This window comes from Furipterus horrens, unplaced genomic scaffold (assembly GCF_987537825.1).
Source record: "Furipterus horrens unplaced genomic scaffold, mFurHor1.1.pri manual_scaffold_11, whole genome shotgun sequence".
In the NCBI taxonomy this organism is placed as follows: Eukaryota; Metazoa; Chordata; class Mammalia; order Chiroptera; family Furipteridae; genus Furipterus; species Furipterus horrens.
Window position 1 is genome coordinate 88014876 of NW_028327181.1, and position 26591 is coordinate 88041466.

Below are 26591 nucleotides of genomic sequence, written 5' to 3' on the forward strand. Positions count from 1 at the left end.
CTCGATTCCCTGTGCTGCACTTTACGTCCCAGTGACTATTTGGTTATTGCCAATATGAGCTTCTTACTCCCTTCACCTTTTTTACCCTAAAGAGCTTTTTTTTTAAAGATTTCTCTTTCATTCACTTTTTTTTAATTGCTTGTGATATTATACACTTTTTTAAATAGATTTATTGGCCATTTGTTAATTTCCTGTTCGTATTCCTTGTCTATTTATTAGGATGCTCATATTTTTCTTCATGAGTTTAAGAGCCATTTATAGCCTGAGAATTTTAACTCTTCGTCCGTTATACAAAAGTAGGTCTGCAGTTTGTGTAGAAAATGATACAATAATTAATAAATAATAATGGAAGAATAAATTCTGTGTTTCAAGTACTCACAACTATAAATCTACTTTTGCCCCACCGTGTATATATTGCAAATATTTCTTCACAGAGTTTCGTTTGATTTTTAACTTCTTAACGATTCTTTGGCCATAGAACTTCTAAATTTTGCATCGTAAAATCCATCAATCTCTTGTTTAGTGATGTCCCTGGTGTCTTTTGTTATGCTTAGAAAGTCTTTCTCCAACTCAAACCTTATATATATCTACCTATATTTTTCTAGTACTTGTAGATAATCATGATTCCATCTGGAATTTATTTTGGTATGTAGTATGAGGTAAGAATCTAATTTTATTTTTTTTCTCAAATAACTAGGAAGTTGTCTAATCCAATTTGCAAATAAATCCATTCTTTCCCAATGTTGACATGTCAGCTTTAACATAGAGTGTTAACTTATAATAAATGTAGGTCTATTTCTAGACTTTCCACTCTTTCTCCCTGGCTGGTTTGGCTCAGTGGATTGAGCGTCAGCCTGCGAGCTAAGTGTCGCTGGTTCGATCTTCCAGTCAGGGCACATCAGAGAAGGAAAACTCTGATTCCAAAAAACCTCCGCTGCCTTGCGGCATACCTCTTCAGGGGAAAGGCTAAGGGAGTAAACCCCGACAGAAAATCCGGAGCCAGAGTCCCTAAGGCGGTTTGATGTTGTAGTCAACACCGGCAACTCCTGCGGCGCACCTGAAGCCAAGCTGTATTGACTCCGTCTTTCCCTTGGACCCTTCAGCTGCGAAGAGAGGGGGGGTCTGCTGCATGGGCAACAGCAGACCCTCCATATCACCCTGCCCAGGCTCTGTAGCTTCAGCTCCACTGGAGAGGACACTCCAGCGTCATCGTAAGATGTCGATTCAACACGGGAGGAGACAGATACCGTGTCACTCCCGAGTCGGACTGCACAGCCATTCTCGGCGGTGCAGATAGACTCTTAAGAAGCTACACCATCGTCTCTCGAGACGGACGGCTGCCTACTACTACTACTACTCTTCTCTGTTAATACATCTGTTTATTCCCATTCCTGTATGTCCACAGTGGGGCATGGTTATCATTATCATGGTTTTATAAAATACCTTTCCTTTCAAATATTGTTTTTGGGTATGACAGTGGTTTGTTTGTTTTTTCCAAATGAACTTCAGAATTATTCTCCTATTATAAAATCCTGTCTTTTTAAAAAATTGCATTAAAGGTATAGATTAAATTATAAAGGAATCGACAGCTTTTCTGTATTGTCATTCTGTCCATGAAAATGGAATATATACATTTCTTTGAGTCTTCTTTTCCCTCTGTCAGAATATTATCATTTTCTTCATTAAGTTCTATACTTTTCTTGTTACATTTATTTCCTGGGTATTTTCTTATAATGTGGAAGGGTCTTTTTTTCCTTTATATTTTCTAACTGGTGTTTCTAGATGTATAGAAAAACTACTGATTTGTGTGTATATTCATACTGACTATATATCTTAATATGTGTATATACAAAAATAGTCCAAACTATTTTCAATAGATTCCCTTGGGTTTTCTTAGTAAAAAAAACCATGTACTCTATAAATAGTATATTTAGCTTCTTCCTTCAAATATTTATTATAGCTTTTTATTGCATTGATGAGAACTTTCCAAATTGTGTTGAATAATATCATAATCATCTTTGTTTTATTGATATTCCTCATTAGTAGAGAACACCTCAAATGTTCCATTTTCAAGTGACTAAAGACTTGATTTTTTTTTTTAATTGAGCTATGTTTATATATATACCCACACGATTTTTTACCTTAGGAATCTGACAAATATTTCTATTCTATTGTGGCTTTCCTAATATTGATCATCTGATTGTGTCATCTATATATTTTTTCTCCAGTAATTTTCATCTCTTATCTTTTTACTTTTCGTTCTAGGAGAGGTCCTTGAGTTTGTGCATTATGTCACTGACTTCATTTTCAGTAGTATCAACTCTGCATTGGCTCCTCCCAATAAGGATTTAATACTCAGGAATTAATATTAGTTAACTCCTATTTTGGTTCTTCCTATTGTTCTTTCATCTTAGTCTACTCACTTCTTAAAGCATCCTGAGTCACAAGGACCATTTCTTTCATATTTTTGTGAGAATGCCTAACTGTTTCTTTATATTGTCTTCAGAATTCTTTGTCTTCATTATTTGAGGCAGGCTCCTCCTCTGAGCACTTTTTAGGGGAAGGGTGTTTTTGTTTTATTTAATTTTTTTTATTATTTGATTACAATTGACATTCAATATTATATTAGTTTCAGGTGTTATAACAGTAGTTAGACATTTATATAACTTATGAAGTGATCCCCCTGATAACTCTAGTGCCCACCTGGCTTCATACATAGTTATTACAATATTATTGACTCTATTCCCTGTGCTGTACTCTACATTCCTGTGACTATTTTGTAACTGCCAATGTGGACTTCTTAATGCCTCCACCTTTTTCACCAAGTTCCCCAACCCTCTCCCGTCTGAAAACCAGGGAAGATATTTTTATTTTGAAATATTTAACATTCAGACAATTGAGAATAATGTAATGCATACTTGCTTAAGTATGACCCAGTTTTATCAAATTTTAACATTTTTCCCCGTACTTGCTTCATATTTTTCCGTGTTAAAAATTACAAACCCAGTTGGTGGTAACCAGTCTCCAGATGGCTGGCCCCCAATGACTCTCACTTCCTTGTGTTCACACCCTGTGTATCTCCTCCCACACTGTAGCAGGTCCAGTCTGAGTGGCCAATAGCATATGGGAGAAGTGATGAAATACATTTTCAAAATTAGGTTACAAATAGACTAAACTTTCATCTTGGGCATGCATTCTCTCTTTCCTTGAGATCATTTGCTCTGGGGAAAGCCAGCTTCCAGTTTGGCAAACACGCAAGCAGTCTATGAGAGGCCCATGTAGCAAGGAGCTAAAGTTTTAAGATACTGAGATCTGCCAACAAGCAGCAAGTGAGCTTGAAAGCAGAACCTCTCCAGCTGAGCTTTCAGATAAGCCTGCAGCCTTGGCCCAAAGCTTGACTGAAACCTCCTAAGAGACCTGAGCAGAACCACCCAGCTAAGCCACTTCCAGGTTACTGGGCCACAGAAAGTGTGATTATTAAACATTTATTGTTTTAAGCTGCTAAATGTTGGTGCAATCTGTTTTTTTTTTTTTTTTTTTGCAGCAATGGGTAACTAATACACTGTTGAAAGCCCTGTAAGCCTCTCCCTAATACACTTGTCCTATTCTTCCCAGAGGTAATCGTTATGCTGAGCTTAGCGTGTCTACCATTCTCTTGGATGTTTTTTCCAACTAAGCCAACTACTATAGTAAAAAAATCTTGTAAGTTGCCCTGGCTGAGTAGCTCAGTTTGTTAGATCATTGTCTCAGTACACCAAGGTTGTGGGTTTGATCCCTGATCAGGGCACATACAAGGATCAGCCACTAAATGCATAAATAAGTAGAACAACAAACCAATGTTTCTCTCTCTCTCTCTCCCCTCCCTCTCTCACTCTAAAATCAATACATAAAAAAATTTCAGATTGTCTTCCTGTCAAAATGGTGCCATAGGTAAACATGGCTTGCCTTCTTGCACAAGCACATCAAAATTACAACTAATATATAGAACAACCATCACTCAGACCAGTCAGAAATCAAGTTGAGTAGAAGTCTGACAACCATGGAATTAAAGAAACCACATTCATCCAGAACGGTAGGAGGGGTGGAAACACGGAACAGGCTGGTCCCATATCCATGTGTGGTGGATAAAAATTCAGGAGGGGTATCTCAGGAGTGATGAGTCCCAGGCCCACACCCGGTGCCCCAGCCCAGGGTTCCAGTGCCAGGAAGGTAAGTCCCCATAACGTCTGGCTGCAAAAGCCAGCAGGGATGAAGTTGGTGGAAGAAACTTCTGGAGTCCCAAGCAGTCAGAGCACATACCTGGGTTGTGAGCCAGGTCCTCAGTTGGGGGTATGCAAGAGGCAGCCACATATTGATGTTTCTTTCCCTTTCCTTACCTCCTTTCCCCTCTCTCTAAAATAAATTAATTAAAAAAAAAAAAAGAAACAAACAAAAAGGTATAAATGGTTGGTCTTGGCTAATGCTTCACAACTACCTAAATCCTATCAAACAAGCAACAGCTGGTCTCAGTAAGTCCCCAGTCCCATACCTCTTGCTAAGTGGCTCCAGGCCTGACACTAGCATTCACCTGGGAATCTCCAAGCCCAGCACAATGAGCAGCCATCTCAGATTGCTCTATAGCTCAGGCAGGGTGGCCCTGGGCAGAACACAGGAGGGGGCTGACCTTGGTCTGCACCACCCAGGAAACCCCAGAGCCAGTGCACCCAACGGACAGCTACAGACCATGTCAGAGCACCTCCACCACTGCCCCTGCACAGCTGATCCTCCATGGAGGGCAGAGGTTGGTGGTCCTTGCAGCTGACTGGCTTGGGTAAATCCCTCCTATTGACCTGCCAAAAGCAATCAAGGCTCAGCTATAGAGAATAGTGTACCAAGCTGAAGGGCAAACCTCAAGTACCCAGCCTGGATGATAGGGGAGGCTGTGCCACTGGACCCTACAGGAGACCTACTACATTAGGCCATGCTACCAAGACAGGGAATCATAGCAGCTCTACCTAAAACATAAAAACAAACACAGGGAGACTGCCAAAATGAGGAGACAGAGAAACATGGCTCACATGAAAGAATAGCTCAAAACTCCAGAAAAAGAACTAAAAGAAATGGAGATAAGCAATCTATCAGATGCAGAGTTCAAAGCATTGGTTATAAGGATGCTCAATAAAGTTAGTGAGAACATCAACAGAATAAAAAAGATCTAGTCAGAAATGAAGGATATGCTAATTGAAATAAAGAACAATTTTCAGGGAAACAAGAGTAGAGTGGATGAAGCCAAGAACCAAATCAATGACTTGGAACATAAGAAAGCAAAAAACAACCAATCAGAACAACATAAAGAAAAAAGAATCCCCCCCCCCAAAAAAAGGATGGAATAAGCAGCCTTTGGGACAATTTCAAGAGGTCCAACATTTGCATCATAGGGGTGCCAGAAGGAAAAGAGAAAGAGAAGAAATTGCAAATCTATTTTAAAAAATAATGAAAGGAAACTTCCCTAATTTGGTAAAGGAAATAGACCTGCAAATTTAGGAAGCACAAAAAATCCCAAACAAGACAGATGCAAAGAGGCCCACTCCAAGACACATCATAATTAAAATGCCAAAGGTTAAAGATAAAGAGAGACTCTTAAAAGCAGCAAGAGAAAAGCAGTTAATTACTTACAGGGGAGTTCCCGTAAGACTGTCAGCTGATTTCTCAAAAGAAACTTTGCAGTCTAGAAGGGATTGACAAGAAATATTCAAAGTTATGAAAAGCAGGGACCTACAGCCAAGATTGCTCTACCCAGCAAAGATACCATTTGGAATAGAAGGGCATATAAAGAGCTTCCCAGACAAGAAAAAAACTAAAAAAGTTCATCATCACTAAACCATTGTTATAGGAAATGTTGAAGGAACTTATTTAAGAAAAAGAACATCAAAACTATGAACAATAAAATGGCAATAAATACATATCTATCAACAATTGAATCTAAAAAAACAAACAAACCAAACAAGAAGAATAGAGATGGAATCATGGATATGGAGAGCATTTTGATGGTTGGCGGATTGGGGGGGGGGGGTGAAGAGGAGAGGGGATTAAGAAGTACAAATTGGTAGTTACAGAAAAGCCATGGGGATGTAAAGTACAGTATAGGAAATGAAGTAGCCAAAGAACTTATACACATGACCTATGGACATGAACAATGGTGTGGGGATTGCCTGAGGGAGTGAGGGTAGCTGGGTGGAGGGGACTCAAGTAGGAAAAATTGGGACAACTGTAACAGCATAATAAATAAAATATAATTAAAAGAAAAACATTTTAATTTAAAAACGTACAAATTAATTTTGAACATTTTAAAGAAAATTCTAATTCCAAAATTTTAAACATTCAGTATAAATAATACTCATAGATCAATAAATTATTTTTTGAACTAATGCATAAAGAAATTGGTAAATTTTTTCTTTCTTAATTTGTGTACTTCCTCATGTAATGTTACAGTGAAATGAACAAGATCATGTATTGTCAATAGAAATGATTATAATAATAGCTGGCACCTATTGAGTATGTTCCAAGTATTAAATCTTTACATCAAAATATGAGAATATATTGATATTTTTTAATCCCAGTTTTACAGGTGAGTAACTGAAACACAGAAAAGTTAAGTAACTTGCCCAAGGCTATACAGCTATAATCAAGGGCTCTGTGTCTGGGGGGGAGATCCAAAACTTTATTCCTGTAGGCCTTGTGTTCCTGGTGGTTTTTTCTTTATTGGATTGCTATACTGGATTCCCACTAACCAGGACTTTGGGACACTAAGGTGTGTCCCCAGTGAATCCTTAGGCATCTAGACTTTGCCATCTTTCTCCATTGAGTAGCAGAGCCATTTTCCCCTTGATAATTACATCTATCACAGCATCTTGGCTGGGGCTACTTATAACAGAATACCATAGACTGCGTGGCTTGAAAAACAGACTTATTTATGGGGCTGGAAGTCTGAGATTGGGGTTAGGTGTTGGCGAGAACTGTCTTCCTGGCTCGCAGATGGCTGCCTTCTCGCTGTAGCCTCACGTGTCCTCACAGGGAACTCCCCCTCTTCGTATAAGAAATGTAAGAACATCAATTCCATCACGGAGGCTTTACTCTCATGACCCCATCTAAACCTAATTACTTCCAAAGCCTCACCTTCTAACACCATAACATTGGGTAGGGCTTCAACATATAAATTTTGGGGTGATATAAACATTCAGCTCATAACAGTGACCCCTTCTCTGTCTATTGATTCAGCAGTATGAGGAGTCCCACGGCCAACGGACCGCCGCCTTGGCTACCAATGAATGGAACCATGGTAGTGTTCACTAGTTTAAACATTTCTCCCTTGGGCTCTAGGACCTCTAGACGTTCTGAGTCCCAGATCACTGGCAAGCAAAGCAAAAAATTCTTTCAGTGAATCATTAGCATCGTAGTGGGAGGGGCTACTCCCACCTGCTCTCCTTGGTTTCTGGGCACGTGCAGTCTGGCAATGTCTAAATCCAGGAGTGGTGATGCTAGCAGGAGCCCTGCAAGCAAGGAAAGCAAATCCATGCCCGGAACACGGGCCTTTCTCTCCCTGTGAGGAGGAGGCGCTGTCCACACACGCAGCCTTGTTGCAAACAAGGGATTATTGTTTTGCCTCTTAAGAGTGCGACCTTTCTCTTGGAGACGCGCCCTCTGCTGGCCTTTCCTAAGATCTGTGGCCAGAGCTTCCTCTACCCCCTTTTGAGGAGTTTCAGGTGTCTCGTAGTTTCATTGATGGTGCTGTTTGTGGTTCTGCTTCTTATACCTCTTGTTGCTTTTGTGGGATTTTCAAGAGGAGTAGAGAAAAATGGCAGCTTGGCCGTATGTTTAATATTGCAACCTGGTAAATTGTAAAGTATGATAATTCGGAATGTTAATATTATCAGATTGTATTTTAATATTAATTCTGGTGTATTTTCTGACATTCTTAAATGAGTTCTGGTTTAAAATTTTAAGCACTATATTCCTAATCTTTAAAAGGGGGTTGAGGATATTACATTTTCCATTGTTTGCTTACTTGTGTTTTTTTAAATAAGCGTTTGATTTCGCAATGATTTCAGATTTACATAAAAGTTGCAAAGGTCGAAAAGAGGGCTTCCATCTACTCTTCACCCAGTTGCCCTTGATGTTAACATCTTCCATTACCGTGTACATTTGTCACAGTTAAAACATCAACACCGGTACAGTACTGGTAACTAAACTCCAGACTGTGTTCTGATTCCACTAGTTTTTCCACTAATGTTCTTTTTCTGTTTCAGGCTCAAATCCAGGAAACTACGTTGAATTTAGTGTTTAGTAGTTTTTCAAGAGCAGGAGTTAACGCAGTGAGATTTTTTTTGTACAAGTTTTGCAAGAAGAGTTTAAACTTTTCAAGCTAGTCAAGTGAACCAATCTGAAAAGCTTAAACTCTGATTTTATCACACTAATTTGCAAATAAAAACAGAAAACGGACACCCCCCAAATTCGTATGTTTAACTACAATTTATTGTTTATAATAGTTTAGAGACAGAAACCATAAATTATGTTTATGTCTGTGTGCTGTAATAGCACAATTGCTTTTCTATAAACTCCCCTTAGTACTCGAAATAAATGTTTGGAGCGAGCACAGCTGGATCTGCTCACCCACCCCTAGGGATAAGGACGGGGAGAAAGTTTTGCATGTATGGCTGCCCACAGACAGAAAAAAGAGATGAACCCATGTCTAGTCGACTTTTTCTTTTAAAAATAAAAGTTAAGTGAGATAAACGCTCCCGTTTTGGTTAAATTCTTTGCTTTCATTGCAAAGTCTCAGTTGCAATGTTTTCAAAACGCGGAGATAAACTTCTTACCATGTAAAGACAATGTCCTTGAAATCGTATCCTCTGCACCAAAATAAACAAAGTGCGACCCAGATGGGACTCGAACCCACAATCCCCAGCTCCGGAGGCTGATGCCTTATCCATTAGGCCACTGGGTCACCACGAGAACAAGTTTCTCACAACGTCTTCTTACGCGATGTCATCATCGCGCCCCGCCCCTACGCTCCGCGGGCTCGCGTCCGGTGGAGTATGCTTTTTGGGAGCCGCCCCCTACGGCGGCAGCGTGCGCCTGCGTCCTTCTGCACCCTTGGCTTGGACTTCAGGCCGACACCGGTGCGCCTGCGCGGGACTGTCGGCTCCCCAGGGCCAGGGCGTGCGCGGTCCGCTTGCGGGCCTTCTCTTCATGCCTGCTGGCCTCTTTTGGAAGGTTTTCTACCCTGGCTGCGTGTTTCACGCGGGTGGGGAAACTTCAACAAAGTTCCATTGGCCGTGATCCCCCAATTGTAGTTCTGTTTACCTGGGCGGGCCCGGGCGTCTGCATTTTACAAAGTTCCTCTGGGCCTCCCTCTGCCGCTGGCGTTAAGAACCATTCACGGAGCGTGAGGTCCTTCTGCACCGCTCGTCAGCCTTCCCATCCCTTACAGTCCCTGCCTTCTTCTCCCCGCATTTATTCACGGCACATGCGTTTGATAACCCAGGATGTGCTGTGGACTGTTGCAGGATTCCAGGGGAAACGGGCTTTTCTTCAAATTCGCCCTTCTGCCCAGCTCACCTACATCTGTTTTCCTCCTCCTGTCTTTTCTTCCAGATTAAAGGGAAAATCGAGAGGCTTCGGGTCAAGATGTCAAGTTAGGTAAATGTGGTACTTAACATCTCTCAACCACATCAGGATTACGACTAAACTACGGAACAACCATCATTCAGAGGACCCTGAAATCTAGCTAAATAAAAGTCCTACAGCTAAGGGTTTAAAGAACAAGCCCCATGGAGACTGGTAGGAGGGGCGGAGACGTGGAAAGGGCTGGTCCCACACCTTCCTGTGGTGGATAGAAGTTGGGAGGGGCATCTTGGCTGCTGAGGGCCCCCCTGAGGAGGTAAGGGTCCCAGCCCTTCATCAGGCCTTCCCATCCCAATGTTCCAGAGCCAGACAGAGGAGTCCCCCATAACTTTTGGCTGTAAAAACCAGTGGGAATTTTGGCTTCTGGAGTTCCAGGCAGTTCCTCTTAAAGGGCTGACTCACGGACTTATTCAGACTCCATCCCTCTGTGCTCCAGCACTGGTACAGCAGCTTGAAAGGCACCAGGGGTGTATGGGGAGGAATGAATTATCTGGCATTAGAGAAAGAGAGCTGGAAGGGCAGCTTTCTGCCAGACAGAACTGCTGGCAGAAGCCATTGTTTCTTTTCTGAGATCCCCCCGCCCCCCAACAGAGCCAGCAGGTGGGTCCCATATCTGAGTCTTCATCAGCCTGGATACTGTCCAGGTGATTCCCTTAGAACCAGCCTCACCCAACATTTGGGCTCAACCCAAGCTGCTTCCAGTGACTTTTCCATAGGAATGCCTATCTTGGCCTATTCTTCAGACTTTCCTAAAATCTCTCAAACAAGCAGCATTTGGCGTCAGCGTGCCCCATACTTCTTGCTGAGTGGCTCTAGACCTGGCACTAGAAGCAATTGGCCTTGGTTCACAGCTTGGTCTCTCCTGGGCACCCCCAAGCCTAGCACTAGTAGCAGCTGTCTGCAGATTGCTTTATAGCTCATGCCACGTGGCCCTGTGCAGAACACAGGCAGCAGCTGACGTTGGCCTGTGCCTCCTGTGAGGCCCCAGAGCCAGCACACCTAGTGGACACTTCAGACAACATTGAAGCACCTCCATAAGTGACACACTCAAGGGGTGGACCCAGTGGACACCTGATTCCCACTGAAGTAAGTCTTACCTTGTGGGGTGGGCCTCTGCACAGCTGGTCCACCACAGTGGTCAGTGGTCACAGCCAGTCCTTGCAGCTGATTGGCCTAGGGGTAAATCCCTCCCATTGACATGCCGACAGCAATCAAAGTTTAATTACAACAGGAAGGTATACACAGTTCATGCCAGGGGCACACCTTGAGTGCCAGCTTGGGTAATCAAGGAGGCTGTGCCACTGGACCCGACGGAACAACTATTACATAAGGCCACTCTACCAAGCCTGGGAAATGCAGCAGCTCTACCTAATGCACAGAAACAAACACAGGAAGGCTGCCAAGATGAGGAGACAAAGAAACATCGCCCAAACGAAAAACAGAACAAGACTCCAGAAAAAAATAAACAAAATGGAAGCAAGCAGTTCACTAGATGCAGAGTTCAAAACACTGATTATAGGGATGTTCGACGAGCTTAGAGAGAACTTCAACAGCATAATAAAGAACCAGTCAGAAATGAAGGATATCTTAACTGAAATTAAGAATGATTTACAGAAAACCAACAGTAGAGTAGATGAAGCTGAGAATCAAATCAGTGACTTGGAATGAGGAAGCAAAAAACACCCAATCAGAAAAGCAAAAAGCAAAAAGATTCCAAAAAGAGTGAGGATAGTATAAGGAGCCTCTGGGACAACTTCAAGTGTTCCAACATTCACATCATGAGGGTGCTGGAAGGAGAAGAGAAAGCAAGAAATTAAAAATCGAAAGAGGCCCAGCCCAAGAAAAATAATTAAAATGCAAGAGGTTAAAGACAGAATCTCTTGCTTTTAGCAGCAAGAGAAAAGCAGTTAGTTGCCTACAAGGGAGTTTCAATAAGACTGTCAGCTGATTTCCCAACAAAAACTTCGTAGGCCAGGAGGGAGTGGCAAAAAATGTTCAAAGTGATGAAAACAAGGACCTGTAATCAAGATTACTCTACCCAGCAAAGCTATCATTTAAAATGGAAGGAGAAATAAAGAGCTTCCCAGACAAGAAAAAGCTAAAGGAATTCATTATCACCAAACCAGTATTATGTGAAATGTTAAAGCATCTTCTTTAAGAAGAAGAAGGCAAAAAAAGATAAAATATATAAACTGTAAAATGGCAGTAAATACATATCAACAACTGTATCTAAAAAACAAAGTAAATGAACAAGCAGAACAGAAACAGACTCATAGATACAAAGAACACTGTGATGGTAGCCAGATGGGAGGGGGATTGGGGGAATGGATTAAAAGGTGAAGGGACTCAGAAGTGCAAATTGGTTGTTACAGAATAGTCACGGGATGTAAAATACAGAATAGGAAATATAGTCAATAATATTCTAATAACTATGGTGTCACATGAGTATGAGATTTATTGGGATGATCACTTAGTAAATAATATAATGTCTAATCTCTGGGGGACCTAAATAATATTATATGTCAAGTGTAATTTTAAAAACTGATTTGAATTTAAAAAATAAAAGGAAAATAGATATAACAAGGTTCCTAAATGCTAAATAATATGGATATTTTTAAAGTGCTAAAGACAGGCTGTGGATGAAGATTTAGAGACTTTCTGGTTTCTTGCACAACAAACATCTATGCTTTTTTTAAAAAGAGAGATTTTATTTACTTATTTTTAGAAAGGGGAAGGGAGGAAGAAAGAGAGGGAGAAAAACATTGATGTACAATGAGTTGTCTCTCACACATCCCCAATCTGGCTTGCAGTTCAGACATTTGCCCTGACCGGAATCAAACCAGTGACCTTTTGGCTCACAGTCTGGCACTCAGTCCACTGAGCCACACCAGCCAAGGCTGAATATACTTCTTGCATGTAAAGATGATGCTTTTGTGGTTTTAAATAATACACAATTTCATTTTCTTTTTGGGACACATACCTGTTGATTGTAAACCTATAAAATATGAATAAGCAAAACAAAAAAATTGAAATTGCCTATAATCCTACCATTCAGAGTTAAGCACTATTAACATTTTGGTATTTTTTAAATCCTGTTTATGTGTCATTGTTTTATTACCTTTATCCATGAGTCATCCAGGAAATGCTTTCCATTAAATCTAAGACACTATTAGTAATAATTGACAGATAATGACAATGCTGTAAGAATTATTAATTGTATTCAGTCTCGATCCTTGAGTACACTTTTTTTTTTTCCCTTATAGCCATTTTCAGAGACCTTAATGACCTCGATGTCCTTAAGGCTTGTAGCATGGCTTTACTATTGCTGGCTTTCTCTAAATTTCTGCAGAAACACCTTCAGGTAAACATACTGATTGACTGGCCTGAGTACACATCTTTTTAATATTTTGTGTGGCATGGAATGTATGCATAAATCACTTCTGCATACCAAAGTACAATGATGGTCTCTGGAGGAAAACATTTGTGTGATGTCTGAGTTGCAGGCTAAACTAGCTGCTTTTTCGCTGGAACACAGTTTTTAGTTGAAAGAATGATTAACAAACTAAGATTATTCAGACTTGAGCATACTTGGTTTGCTTCTCCAGAGCAGCCCCATTCTCAGGCTCACATCATCACAGCACATAGTCCTGTGAAAGAGATGGGGTATCTCACTCTCAAAGGCCTCAGTAAACCCTGGCTGGGTAGCTCAGTTGGTTAGAGCATCATCCCAATACCCTAAGACTGTGGGTTCCATCCCCACTCAGGGCACATACAAAGAGCAACCAATTAATGCATGAATAAGTGGAACAACAAATTGATGTTTTTCTCCCTTCCTCTCTCTCTCAAACAATTTTTTAAAAGCTTCAGCAGCCCCTGACGGGTGTGCCTTAGTTGACTGGGCATTGTCCTGCAAAGAGAAAGGTTGTCGGTTCCTGGTCAGGGCACATTCCTGGGTTTGCAGGTTCAGTCCCCAGGCAAGGTGTGTACAGGCTCACATCAATGATCACATCCCTCTCTCCCTCCCTTCCCGTCTCAATAAATAAATAAATAAATAAAATCTTTTTTTAAAAAAAAAGGCCTCAATAAGCGCTTTATTCATTGCACTATGTTATATCTTCATCACCAAACCTATCCCTGTCACTGGGGGGTGGAATGTACTGATTGGCTTAGTCTAGAGGCCCTCTCCTGTCTCTCCAAACGACTAAATAGCTAAGAGTGGAGGATGCATGGTTCCCCAGGGCAACCTTGTATCTTCCCCTCCCCGCTCCCTTTTTTAAAAAAGACTTTATTTTAGAGAGAGGGAGGGAGGGAGAAAGAGAGGGAGAGAAACATCGATGTGTGAGAGATACCTCGATTGGTTGTCTCTCGCTTGCTCCCAGCTGGGGACCTGGCCGGCAACCCAAGCGTTTCGGCTCACTGCACTCAAATCACTGAGCCACACCAGCCAGGGCAACCTTGTATCTTTCGAAGGCAACTTTTACTTTTGATCTTGTATCTTTTGTTTCAGGTTGTTTTCAGGTTCAAGTCCTGAATAGTGGTTAAGAGCATGCATGTGTCCTGGAACCACACAGCCTGGGTCTGTGAATCTGGACAGGTTACTTAAACCACTAGTGATTTCAGTCTCCTGTTCTATAAAATGGAATAGGTAATACTACTGCCTCGTAGAGTTGTGAAGATTAAATGTATTACTGTGTACACAGTGCAACATGCAGATGTATGATAGAATCATACACTTGGAACTTATGAACCTATGTCACCCCGGTACATTTTTTAAAAAAGATTAAATGTTTTAATAGATATAAAACACTTCTGGGCATATAGTACTTAATATTTTCAAGCAAAAGAAAACCCGGTTTAACTAGCTTAAACAACAAAGGAGATGTATTTCATGACTTAATTGCAAAATTATATAATTCTAACCTTCAGAGGTAGGGCAGGCTGTTCATTAGTTTTCCTGTTTTCTCTCCAATTGTCCTATTCACATTTCTAGGACTCATATCCCTCCGTTCAGAACACAGCCTCCTTTCCCACCTCCAATCATTAAACAAAAGGCACAGCCTTCCCAACAAGATGAATTTAGGTCTCATGCCTTTCCCTGAACCATTCAGAGTAGCAAGAGAATGCCCTGCAGTGACTGGTCTAGGGGTGAATTCTTTTCCCAGTTTTGCACTTGGTGGGTGGGATTATGCTCATTGATTAGATAGGAGTAGACCCAACCTCCTATGAACCCCATGGCTGCTGCACAGTGAGTGAACTTGGCATAAACGCCTGCAAGAATGGACAACATTCAGTGTTTGAATTATTTACAGCAAAAAGAAAACCAATATAACTTTTCTAGAGATACCCTTCAGAGAATACAGAAAAAAATGCGGAAAGAAAAGAAAATGACCCATAATTCCAGTGCTCTGATAACCATCGTTGGGACTTACAGAAGTAAATGTAGTTTTTTCCTAGATTGGGCTGGTTGGCACGTGTTACTACAAAGCAACATGAGTGTGGATTCAGCTTCTCCCCAGGCTTGCCCTACCCCGGAGCATCTAATTCTAGGGAACCTTGACCAGTGCCTGAGATGTATGAGCCTGAAGAAAACTATACATCCTTACAAATGTCGTCTGCTGAGACACCCCACACAGAGACTGTTTCTCTTCTTCCTCCCTCCATGGACTTGCTTATTCAGAACAGCCCTGATTCTTCCACTAGTCCCAACGTCATACTGCCCACTTCTGTAGAGAACAGTACAGGGAAGGAGGAAAAAGGCCAGGTCAAGAAACAGAAGGTCAGAACCGTCTTGTCACAGACCCAGCTCTGTGTACTCAATGAGCGATTTCAGAGACAGAACTATCTCGGCCTCCAGCAGATGCAAGAACTTTCCAACATCCTGAACCTTAGCTACAAACAGCTTAAGACCTGGTTCCAGAACCAGAGAATGAAATGTAAGAGGTGGCAGAAATACAACTGGCCAAAGAATAGCAACTGTGTAACTGAGACAAGTTCAGCAACTACAGAGTACCTGGGCCTCTCTTCCTATCGTCACCAGGGATGTCTGGTGAATGCTTCTGGGAACCTTTCAATGTGGAGCAATCAGACCTGCAGTAACCTATCTTGCAGCAACCATTCCTGGAGCAGCCCATCTTGGAACTACCATTCCTGGAATAGTCAGACCTGGTGTCCCCAAGCCTGGAATAACCAGGCTTGGAACAATCAGGGCTGGAACAATCAGTTCTAGAGTTATGGAAAGGAATCCCTGCAGCCCAGATCCAGTTTCAGCAAACTCCCATCAGTGATTTAGAGGCCACCTTGGAAACTGCTGGGGAAAGCTGTGATGCAATAGTGCAAACCCTTAAGTATTACAGTACCCAGCAAACCATGGATTTATTCCAAGATTACTCCATGACTCCTAACTCCACAAACATATAGATAGCCATGAACATTCAGTGTGATCACAGGTATATTCAATCTCAATTTGGGCAGTAGTTGTATCCTAGGTCCCCCCCCCCCCCCCCGCCCCCTATGATTTTTCTGTGTATCCCTACCTTGATATGCTGCTTCTCACTGTTCTTTTTATGCCCATTTGGAGGGGTAGGGGTGAAGTATGATGACTCTAATCAGAGATTTCTGTAGCCTTTCTGCTATAGACATATACAAGATGTCTCTGTCTATAGATAATTAGATATACTATTTTGGATTACTCTAGGATCTAGAATCTCAGCCTCAAGAATAGAAAGTAAAAGTACAAAGACGGGTGATAAAAGATTATTAAAACCTCAATTCAGGTGAATGGTTAAACTATAATATGTTTCACTGATTTCCTCTGTCCCTTTTGCTGTTTTAGGACAACCCCTAATTTGTTTACTACTTAAGTATTTATAAAAGTTATTTTGTATTTTGCTGTATCATAATACCAGTTTGGCTGGTTTGTTTGTTTGTAAGTTTAAATATAAATAAATCATCTCTTTTTCTATTAAAAAAAGAATTAAATATACATGGCAAAAAAATTATTTTATTCACAAACGGATAAAATACAGTATAGAATATTGGAAAGATTGGCAAAACTTCAACACGGACTACATACAGGGGTGGGCAAACTTAGGACTACAGCTGTAACACAATAATTAATAAATAGTAACACAAGAATAAACTGTGTAGTCACCACTGTATACATAGAGAGGGAGGGACGGAGGGGGAGAGAGTAAAATGTGGCAAAATGTTAACATTGGGCAAACCTGGGTAAAGATTTGCAGTTCTGTATTTAAAATTATTCAGAAATAAACGTGTCAAGAGAAACAGTCATAATAAACCTTTTGTTACCACATTTGTGGTTTCTATGCAGTCTTTTATGACGCAGGTTTTTTAAAAAGCCACACACATTTGCCTAGTCCCTCCTCTCCGTAATAGCCAGAAACCTCTCCCAAGTTCCTTCTGTGAAATACGCATAGTTTGTTTCTATATGAACATTTTTAAAGAGAATGATTTTGGGAATCATTTGTGGTACCTGGTTAAGGCAGCCACCGAGGGGAAAGACCAGCAACTTAACAAGGACACGTAAACCCTTTAGCAAAGGCCTGAGTCTCTGCCTGGGACGTGGCTGAGAACCGAACCTCTGCGCTCCCTGCCGGGATTTGGAGTCTTTCATTCCACACTGCAGGGAGCTCAAGAATTGCCAGCCTCTCCCTCATCTCGCGATACTATCCTTTTTCCGGCTAGGCCCTATGGCCCCACCCCCAACAAACGTGTTTTTCAAATTCACCAATAGACGCACAACGTAAGCTCAAACCAGCCAATCAGAACGCGGAGCCACCGGGAAATTTAAATCGCGCCGGCCGGCTGCACGAGCCACACGGTCTTCGTGCTCATCCGTGTTGGGCGTTCTCAGAGCAACCGAACCGCAGCCTGTCCGCCCTGCGCCGCCTCCTGTGAAAAGCCTAAGCAGGCTGTGTAGGTACGAACTCAGGCCCCGATCGGACCAGAGAGGTAACGACTGGCCTTCAGGCCGCGCTCTGCTTGCGCCTGGCGGGAGGGGAGGCCCCTGGTACACGCCCGGCCTGGCTATGGCCTTCCTCGTTGGCGAAGCCTCCCGGGCGTCTTTCGTTGGCGAGAGGGCTGTTATACTATGCGAGTCCTCGGGTTGTAGGCCGCCGAGGCTCTGCGAATCTCAGCAGGAGCCTTGGTTCTTCACGATTCGGAAAATTAGAGTTTGGTCCGGAGGGCCTAAGTCCCGGGAGGGGGCCCGGCGCCGCCGGCCCTTCCTCCGCGGTTTCTCCGCAGCATCTTCCCGGCGTAGGGGGTGGGGGGACAGGGAAAGGGACTGGAGATGATGGGGGTGGCAACTGTAAGAATTGTCTCTTAGAACGTCGGCCCTGGGTGGGCTGTGCCAATTTCGTAAGCTAACATAATGGGATAAAGATAAATTGAAAGGAGCCTTTGGAGATTGCTCTTAAGTAGCCGATTCCCAATGATGTCAGCCAATACCAGCCTAATGAAGCACACTCACTCGGAATTCCTGGAAATGAAAGTGTGAGCGAGATACTGAAGATGCAGAGCTGCGTCGCAGATTTTCGGTGTTGCCAGAAAAGGTTTTGGAAGGCACAGTAATAATGCAATAATGAGCGAAATTTTTCTTTAATTTAAAAATGTGGACAGTGTGCCTGTTTGGGCTATTTAAAGACCCGAGGACCTGAATATAGTGTGTCTAAGACATGAGATTTTAATTGTAAGCCGAGTTTCCTACTTTGTCTTCAGTTAACTATTTATGGACCGTTCGCAGTCGTTTAGAGCTGCACGGTCCAATATGGTAGTTACCACATGACTGTTCGTGGCAGGTCCGAATTTTGAACTGTGCTGTAAGCTTGCAGTACACACGGGATTTCAAAGAATTGGTGTGAAAAAAGAATGTGAAATATCTGTGAATGTTCTTTCTACAGACACAGCAAAATGATAAAAGGGAAAATCTTTCCTCTCCCCCACCTTACAGCTCTCTCCCTTTGTTTCATAAGCATGTCCACCAACGAGAATGCTAATTCACCAGCTGCCCGCCTTAACAGATTTAAGAACAAGGGGAAAGACAGTACAGTGAGTACCTTCTGTTGCTTTCATGTGGTATTGTTTAAAGGGAAAGGTGTTCTGGGGAAGGGGTCAAAACTCTGCGGGATTTTGGGGGTAAAAGAAATGCCCTCACTTTGCAACAAAAGCTAAAATGATGGATGAAATGATATGTTACCTCTTCCCAAGGAAATGAGGCGTCGCCGAATAGAAGTGAACGTGGAGCTGCGAAAAGCTAAGAAGGATGAACAGATGCTGAAGAGGAGAAACGTAAGCTCGTTTCCTGATGATGCTACTTCTCCGCTGCAGGAAAACCGCAACAACCAGGTAAATATATTTGAGCTTAGGAATTACGGTAAACCCTGGACATCAGTGCGGGAGTGAAGTATTTTAAAACATTCCTAGCCTTACACTTTTTAACAATGAAATCTGTGAAGATGGCTTTTGTTCCTGCTCTGAATCCGCCGTTCTGCTGGGTTTCCTGCCCACTCTTCGTAATCAACTGAGGCTGATCCAAGGTCGTCTTTAGCTCCGTTCTCCCTTCAGGTGTGCCTGCTTTTACAGGTGCCAGCTCAGCAACTTGACCTAGCCCATTCCAGTACCAATTGAATGTGCGTTCAGAAACAATCACTTTCTGGCCTATTTCTACCTTTTGTGTGTGTTTGTATTCTCTATTTTTTGTACTTGATTGAGACCTTTTCTGCATCTACCATAATATTTAACTAATAGGCAAAATTAAATGTAGGACTAATTAATATGTAGTAACTGATTATAAACCTAAAAATGTCTTCCCAATGGCAAAAGGGACTTTTATAGTTTGTAGTTAATCTAAAAAATGATAATTTGCAAAATTCTACTCTTTTTGTAGGGCACTATAAATTGGTCAGTTGAGGACATTGTCAAAGGCATACATAGCAACAATTTGGAAAGCCAGCTCCAAGCTACTCAGGCTGCAAGGTAAGTCTTGTCTATTGTAGTTTGAGTAACCCTAGAAATTAGCCTTTTTAGATTTTTTTGGTGGGAAAGAGTTAGATGGTATGGGTAATAGTTAAGCCAGCCTTAGACTTATTTTCAGTGGAGTCTTCCCTTAGGTAAAACTATAATTTTCTATAATGCCTAAAGTCCCACCCACACCCAGTGATCATCACTATTAATCTTTGGTGTACTTTTAAAGAACATGACACATTTTTTTTGTCAGTGTAGCATTTCAAGTCAGTGTCAGGGAAAGGAGGAATTGTTCTGTAAGTGGGATTGGCATATCCATTTAGAATTGTCCATCCATTTAGAAAATGAATATATTTAGACTCATCTCTTATAATACACAAATACTTGTGACACCCATCACAGAAAGGATTAGTAATTTCTGTAGCTTAACAGTGTGGAAAAAAATCTAAATGACAGACATGGAAAAGATACTTAACCTTACTTTGTTAGAGAAGCACAAATTAAATTAACAATGAGAGTGTAACTTTCAGGTGTCAGAGTTTTAAAGAACACAAGATCTAGCCCTGGCTGGTGTGGCTCAGTTGGTTGGAGTGTTAAGCCTTACACCAAAAGGTAGGGGGTTCCATCCCCAGTCGGGGTGCATATGGGAGGCAACTGATCAGTGTTTTTCCTCTCTTCCTCTCCCCCTTTCTCTAAAATCAATAAACACACACACACACACACATACATATATATATGGTTTTTTTTTTAAAGATGTTATTTATTTTTCGAGAGGGGGGAACGGAGGGAGAAAGAGGGAGAGATATCAATGTGTGAGGGAAGCATCAATTGTTGCCTCGCGCGTGCTCCCCAACTGGGGACTGGGACTGGGCCCCAAACCCAGGCATGTGCCCTGACCAAGAATCAAACCAGTGACATTTTACTTTGCGGGACAAATCAACCCACTGAGCCATGCCGGTCAGGGCAGTAAACATATTTTTAAAATTAAAGAAAACAAAACAAGATCTAAAGTAGATTTCTGTAGGAATTCAGAGAGGAGGGCAATCTACATTAGTGGTAATAAGTATTCTTATACTAAATCTCACCTAAGGATATGTTTATTGATTTTTAGAGAGGGAGTGAGAGAGAGAGAGAAACATTGATCAGTCACCTCCTCTACATGCCCCACCCAGGGATTGAACTCACAGCCTTGGTATGTGCCCTGGCTGGGAATTGAACCCAAGACCGTTTTGGTGTATGGAATGATGCTCCAACCAACGGAGCCACCTGGCCAGGGACATTATTGGTAATATTTTGATTTTGGGAAAAAAGGTACTTAAAGACACCACACATAGTAGGGTGTTGAAACCAGTCTGTTCAGCTCCTTTTAAACTCCAGGATATTTGTGCGCTTAGTGCCTTACTGTAAAATGCAGTCTAAAGTTCTAATCTTACTTGAATTGCATTTTTAATTGGATTCTACACATAAACTTACTTGTTAATCACCTTAAACTTGTGTTTCTCTTTTTGCTCACCCTTAGGAAACTGCTTTCTAGGGAAAAACAGCCACCCATAGACAACATAATCCGGGCTGGTTTGATTCCAAAATTTGTGTCCTTCTTGGGCAGAACTGATTGTAGTCCCATTCAGTTTGAATCTGCCTGGGCCCTCACTAACATTGCTTCTGGGACATCGGAACAGACGAAGGCTGTCGTAGATGGGGGTGCTATCCCGGCATTCATTTCTCTGCTGGCATCTCCCCACACTCACATCAGTGAACAAGCCGTATGGGCTCTAGGGAACATCGCAGGTACTTGGCATTTTAAATTCTTCTGACAGAAGGTCTCTAATCATGCTGAAGTTGGGAGCAGCGCTTTGTTATAAATAATAGTGACCTTTGTGTCAAGTTTTGAACTTATTTTCTTCCAGTGCTTATTAGGTATAAAAGTGGCACCTAAGTAAGTTAGGGAATTTCCAGAAGTGTTGTCTTTGTTTTAAGACATTGGCGCACTGGGTCACTGGACATTGATGGTGCTAGAAAAGTCGATAGGATTAACTTTGCCCTTTTTTCAGGCGATGGTTCAGTTTTCCGAGACTTGGTTATCAAGTATGGTGCCATTGAACCGCTGTTGGCTCTCCTCGCCATTCCTGATATGTCCTCTCTCGCAGTAAGTTACTGACATAAAGTCAAGGCACTCACTTGTTGAGTCTTAGTTTTCCCACCTCTTCAACAAACAGGACCTTTCATTGCATTTTTCTTTTCCCTCAGTGTGGTTACTTACGTAATCTTACCTGGACGCTTTCAAACCTTTGTCGCAACAAGAATCCTGCACCCCCGTTAGATGCTGTTGAGCAGATTCTTCCTACGTTAGTGCGTCTCCTGCATCATGATGACCCAGAAGTATTAGCAGATAGCTGCTGGGCCATTTCCTACCTTACTGACGGTCCAAATGAACGGATTGAAATGGTTGTGAAAACAGGAGTTGTGCCCCAACTTGTGAAGCTCCTGGGAGCTACTGAACTGCCAATTGTGGTAAGTGGTTAACATTCAGATGAGAACATAAAGTCTAAGGAACGTGATTATTTGATATTAATGTTGATGCTTTGCCTGTTTGAGGCTATGATGAGCCCATCCTTGTCAAAACTTTTTGGGGTGTACAGTTTTTGAGCAATATTAGAAAAAAATAAAAGGCAGCTGTCGGCATGACATTCTTTGTTTTCCTTTTCAGACGCCTGCACTAAGGGCCATAGGAAATATTGTCACTGGGACAGACGAACAGACTCAGGTTGTGATAGACGCAGGAGCGCTGGCTGTCTTCCCCAACCTGCTCATGAACTCTAAGACCAATATTCAGAAGGAAGCTGCGTGGACGATGTCGAACATCACGGCTGGCCGCCAGGACCAGATACAGCAAGTGGTGAATCACGGACTGGTCCCGTTCCTCGTCGTCGTTCTCTCCAAGGTAGCGAAGCCTCAGGCCTCAGTCTGAGGGTTCTCGGTGTTTATGGACAAGCATTTGAAAGAGCTATGCTCGATAAGATTTTTTTAAACATTTCTTAAAACTTTGTAAAATATTGATTTGAGAGAGAATGAAATAGAAAAACATTAATTCGATTTCTACTTATTTGTGCATTCATCGGTTGCTTCTTACATGGGCCCTGACTGGGGATTGAAACCGCAGCTGTGGTGTGTCAGAATGGCGCTCGGACCAGCTGAGCTGCCTGACCAGGGAAGAAGATTGTTGATGTATCAGTGTTGGGTTCTGCTTGCATTCCTTTGCTAAATAATCTCTTTCACTTAGGGTTCTATAGTCACTGTTTTTCTAAAACAGTACTTTTAAGAGTCTTACTTTTACAATCATTCCTGAAAGAAGTCTGTTTCCTTATGTTTATTAGGCAGATTTTAAGACACAAAAGGAAGCTGTTTGGGCTGTGACCAACTATACAAGTGGTGGAACAGTTGAACAGATTGTTTACCTTGTTCATTGCGGCATAATAACACCATTGGTGAACCTCTTAACTGTGAAAGATACCAAAATTATTTTGGTTATTCTGGATGCCATTTCAAATATCTTCCAGGTAAGTCTTATTTTAGTAAGGCAGTTTGAGTTTAGAATAATGATCCCTGGTTTATCCCTCACGCAGTAAAAATATTTGTCAACGTTTGACTTATTTAACTTCCCCTTACATAAGCCTCCTGAATTATTTTGAAACTAATTATTTCATCTGTAAATATATATCTCCTAAAAGTTGAGGCCTTTTAAAAAGCCGTACCACAATATTTTTACACCTAATAAATTCTTTTTTTATATCAACAATGACTCAGGGAAATTTGTTTTTATATACTGTGGGTCATGTTTGCTCTTAAGACAGTAGTTATGTATTTTTAGAGACGGGGGAAGGAAGAGAGAAAGAGAGGGAGACATCAATGTGAGAGCAAGACTGATTCGTTGCTTCTCGTATGCGCCCCGACTGGGGGCTGAATACCCAGCCCAAGCATGTGTCCTGATGGAATCAACTGGTGACCTTGGTGACCTTTGCTTTGTGGGACAACACCCAACCAACTGAGCCACAGTGGTCAGGGCTGCCCTTGAATTTTTTAAAAAATGTAAAATGGAGATAGTTTTTATCTCATAGGGCTGTTGAAGGAACTGTAAAGTGTTATTTCTGTCTGGTAAATATTAGTACTCAAACATAGATTGGAATTTTTTTTAGGCTGCTGAGAAACTAGGTGAAACTGAGAAACTTAGTATAATGATTGAAGAATGTGGAGGTTTGGACAAAATTGAAGCTCTACAAAACCATGAAAATGAATCTGTATACAAAGCTTCATTGAACTTGATTGAGAAGTATTTCTCTGTAGAGGTGAGTAACATGGTAATGTTATGTTATTAAGAACTTGGAAAGTAGACATTTAAGGTCAAGTTGATAGTTGGGTTTTTTTCCTCATACTTTTTAAAAAATTTTTAAATTTATTTCTAGAGAGAGGAGAAGGGAGGGAGAAAGAGAGGGAGAGACACATCTATCAATTGCGTTTCACACGTCCCTAGCTGGGGACCTGGCCCGCAACCCAGGCACATGCCCTGACTGGGAATTGAACTGGGGATCTTTTGGTTCGCAGGCTGGCACTCAATCCACTAAGCTAGACCAGCAGAGCTCCTCATACTTTTAAAATAAGCCCTGTACCCTTGTTAAATATAGCAAAAATATCAGAGTGAGACATAAGGTAATGTACTTTACATTTGCTCCTCAAATGTTTGGCTTGATGATAATACAGTCTTTTTAGATAGTTTTAAAATATCACCAATTTACTTTGAAATGAATGGCCTTGAGAATATTAGAATATTTTGAGAATAAGCTTCTCAGGGCCTAATAAGCAGTTTTTCCCTTGCCTATTAAAATGAGAGGTGGAGAAGAACCTTCCCTTTGCATGTACTAACGAACTGGCGAGCTTTGGCAGCCCTCTCCTTCCCTCCACTTCTTCAAATAAGGAACAGGACTAAAGGGTGAAATATGCAAATAAAGACCATAAGAATGAATACAGACTTCTAGGTAGGCTGCTGCTTTAGAATTATGTCCTATTTGTGGGATTATATTGTTTTTTCTCTTAATATTTCCAGGAAGAGGAAGATCAAAATGTTGTGCCAGAAACTACCTCTGATGGCTATACATTCCAAGTTCAGGATGGCACTCCTGGGACCTTTAACTTTTAGATTGTACAGCCGAGTCATAAAGTGTTGTTTGTTGTATACAGTGGTATAAGTTTGTCTCACTATTTCTCTGAGAACTTTTTAAATGTGGCTTGTTATTGTAGCACTTTTTACAATGAAACTATACTTGAACAGTTCCAAACTGTACATACTGTATGAAACCTCTCCTCTCAATGGATTTCTTATTTCTATGTGGAATTTCACATCTTACAGTGTCCTGTAAATAAAGATTAAATTCCACCTTTTACGTTACTTCACCATACCTATGTTTCGCTTTCCAATTTTGGGAGCTCTTAGGTTGCAAATGAAGGGTAGGAGAGCCAAAACAATGTGACTAATCAGCAGTGGAGCTCTGGTTACAGACATCAATTTGATGTAAGGTTCATGATGTCATGAAGGATGGAGGGCTGAGAACCTTTCCTCCCTGCTTCGGAGTTCTGGCTTTGCTCTAGGTTGCTTCTCTTGGTAATGGCAGTTGCCACTTCCAGGCCTCACATACATTTCACACCAGCCAGAAAAGAATTTTCGGTTTTCACAGAAGAATGAAAAAAATTTCTCAGAAGCCCTCAGCCAGTCTCCTCAAGTCTCAATGGCCAGGGAGATGAAATTAAAATCTTAAATTTAATGATGAATCTCCATGAGTTGCAAGTGAAATTCATTCCTTCCAAACTTCCAGGCTGTCGCTTGGCATCACCTGCAAAGTTTACCGAAAAAGTTGGGTTTCTTTAGTAAGGGGTTGGGTCCAACTAGTACATCTTTTTAAATTAATCCCCAGATGCTCTTTCCATGCACTCTGGGTTGAAAGCCCTATAAGGAAAGCTAGCTATTATGTTGTTAGCAGAATAAGATAGGGGGTGGGGAGGGAGTGTTAACTACAGTACCCCATAACTCTTAGGAAAAATGAAATGATCTAAAAAGTACTGTCTTGTTTCTGCTTTTTGGATTAGTAGAACTGTGATGAGCCCATCCTCCACTGCTAAACTGACAGCCTTGCCTGCCTTTTTTTTCCATAGAAGTAGGAGTGGGATTTGGGTTGAGACTGAAGTTAAAAGTGACTTTTGCTTCGTACTGTGGGCCCGGCTCCTACAACAGAGGGTGGCAAGAAGGGCCATTCTGCCATCAATGAGGTAGTGACAAAAGAATATAACATTCGCAAGCACATCCTTGGAGTGGCTTTCAGGAAGCATGCCCTTTGGATACTCAGATCTGGAAATCTGCCATGAAGGAGATGGGAACTCCGGATGTGCCCACTGATCAGGCTCGACAAAACAGCCAAGGGACTAAGGAACACCTCATACTGTGTTCGTGTGTGGTTGTCCCGAAAACGTAATGAGGGTGAAGATGCACCCAACAAGCTCTGTGTGTTGGTTGTCTATATATCTGTCACCACTTTCAAGAATACAAACGTGGATGGGAACTAACTGCTTATTGTTGAATAAAATGATAGAACTGCAAAAAAAAAATGATTTATGACCTTCAAGAAGGGTACTGTATCCACTAAGATAAGGTAGTACCATAATGCAACAAATTTCCATTTATCTTCTCTCAGCAGTCGGGGGGTTCTTCCCCTAGTTTGTCTACATAACACAAATACATTTATTTATTTATTAGGAAACAATCACTTTAATTCGCTACTTTCATTTTGAAAGGTCATTATAGTACCATTTGCAAAAATTCAACAAGGAAAAATGCCACCATTGGTACGTTCTGGGAACCACTGAAATGTCAGCTGCGTGTCAAATACATTTTGCCTTTT

General features: G+C 41.6%; 1 protein-coding gene, 2 non-coding genes and 1 pseudogene across 5 annotated transcripts; 2 read left to right on the forward strand and 2 right to left on the reverse strand.

Annotated features, from left to right (window-relative positions):
• Window positions 1-8910: 8910 nt before the first annotated feature.
• On the reverse strand, window positions 8911-8983 carry TRNAR-CCG (transfer RNA arginine (anticodon CCG)). The gene has a single exon. It is a non-coding gene; the product is annotated as a tRNA-Arg (tRNA).
• Window positions 8984-12918: 3935 nt separating this feature from the next.
• Window positions 12919-13048, reverse strand: LOC149998762 (small nucleolar RNA SNORA33). Its single transcript, XR_016507343.1, has one exon. It is a non-coding gene; the product is annotated as a small nucleolar RNA SNORA33 (small nucleolar RNA).
• Window positions 13049-15152: 2104 nt separating this feature from the next.
• LOC149998763 (homeobox protein NANOG-like) lies at window positions 15153-16080 on the forward strand (annotated as a pseudogene).
• Window positions 16081-17488: 1408 nt separating this feature from the next.
• Window positions 17489-26252, forward strand: KPNA2 (karyopherin subunit alpha 2). Of its 3 annotated transcripts, none has more exons than XM_090291364.1 (11): window positions 17489-17634; window positions 18657-18732; window positions 18892-19029; window positions 19571-19659; window positions 21167-21435; window positions 21699-21793; window positions 21895-22158; window positions 22355-22588; window positions 23022-23204; window positions 23841-23990; window positions 24746-26252. In XM_090291364.1, exons 2-11 carry the CDS (start codon window positions 18658-18660, stop codon window positions 24836-24838), a joined length of 1590 nt encoding a protein of 529 aa, XP_090147490.1. In that variant the 5' UTR covers window positions 17489-17634; window position 18657; the 3' UTR covers window positions 24839-26252. The 3 variants fall into 3 exon arrangements, with proteins under 3 accessions (XP_090147490.1, XP_090147491.1, XP_090147489.1); XM_090291365.1 differs by having other exon boundaries at window positions 17489-17602; XM_090291363.1 differs by lacking the exon at window positions 17489-17634 and having other exon boundaries at window positions 18585-18732.
• The last annotated feature ends 339 nt before the right edge of the window (window positions 26253-26591 follow it).

Bases quoted from the DNA above. Each gene is read 5' to 3' on its own strand.
- KPNA2 (XM_090291363.1), top strand. From the start codon at position 18,595: ATGATAAAAGGGAAAATCTTTCCTCTCCCCCACCTTACAGCTCTCTCC. The intron at 19,660-21,166 runs GTAAGTCTTGTC...GCTCACCCTTAG, and splicing joins CAAGCTACTCAGGCTGCAAG to GAAACTGCTTTCTAGGGAAA. The intron at 23,205-23,840 runs GTAAGTCTTATT...AATTTTTTTTAG, and splicing joins CCATTTCAAATATCTTCCAG to GCTGCTGAGAAACTAGGTGA.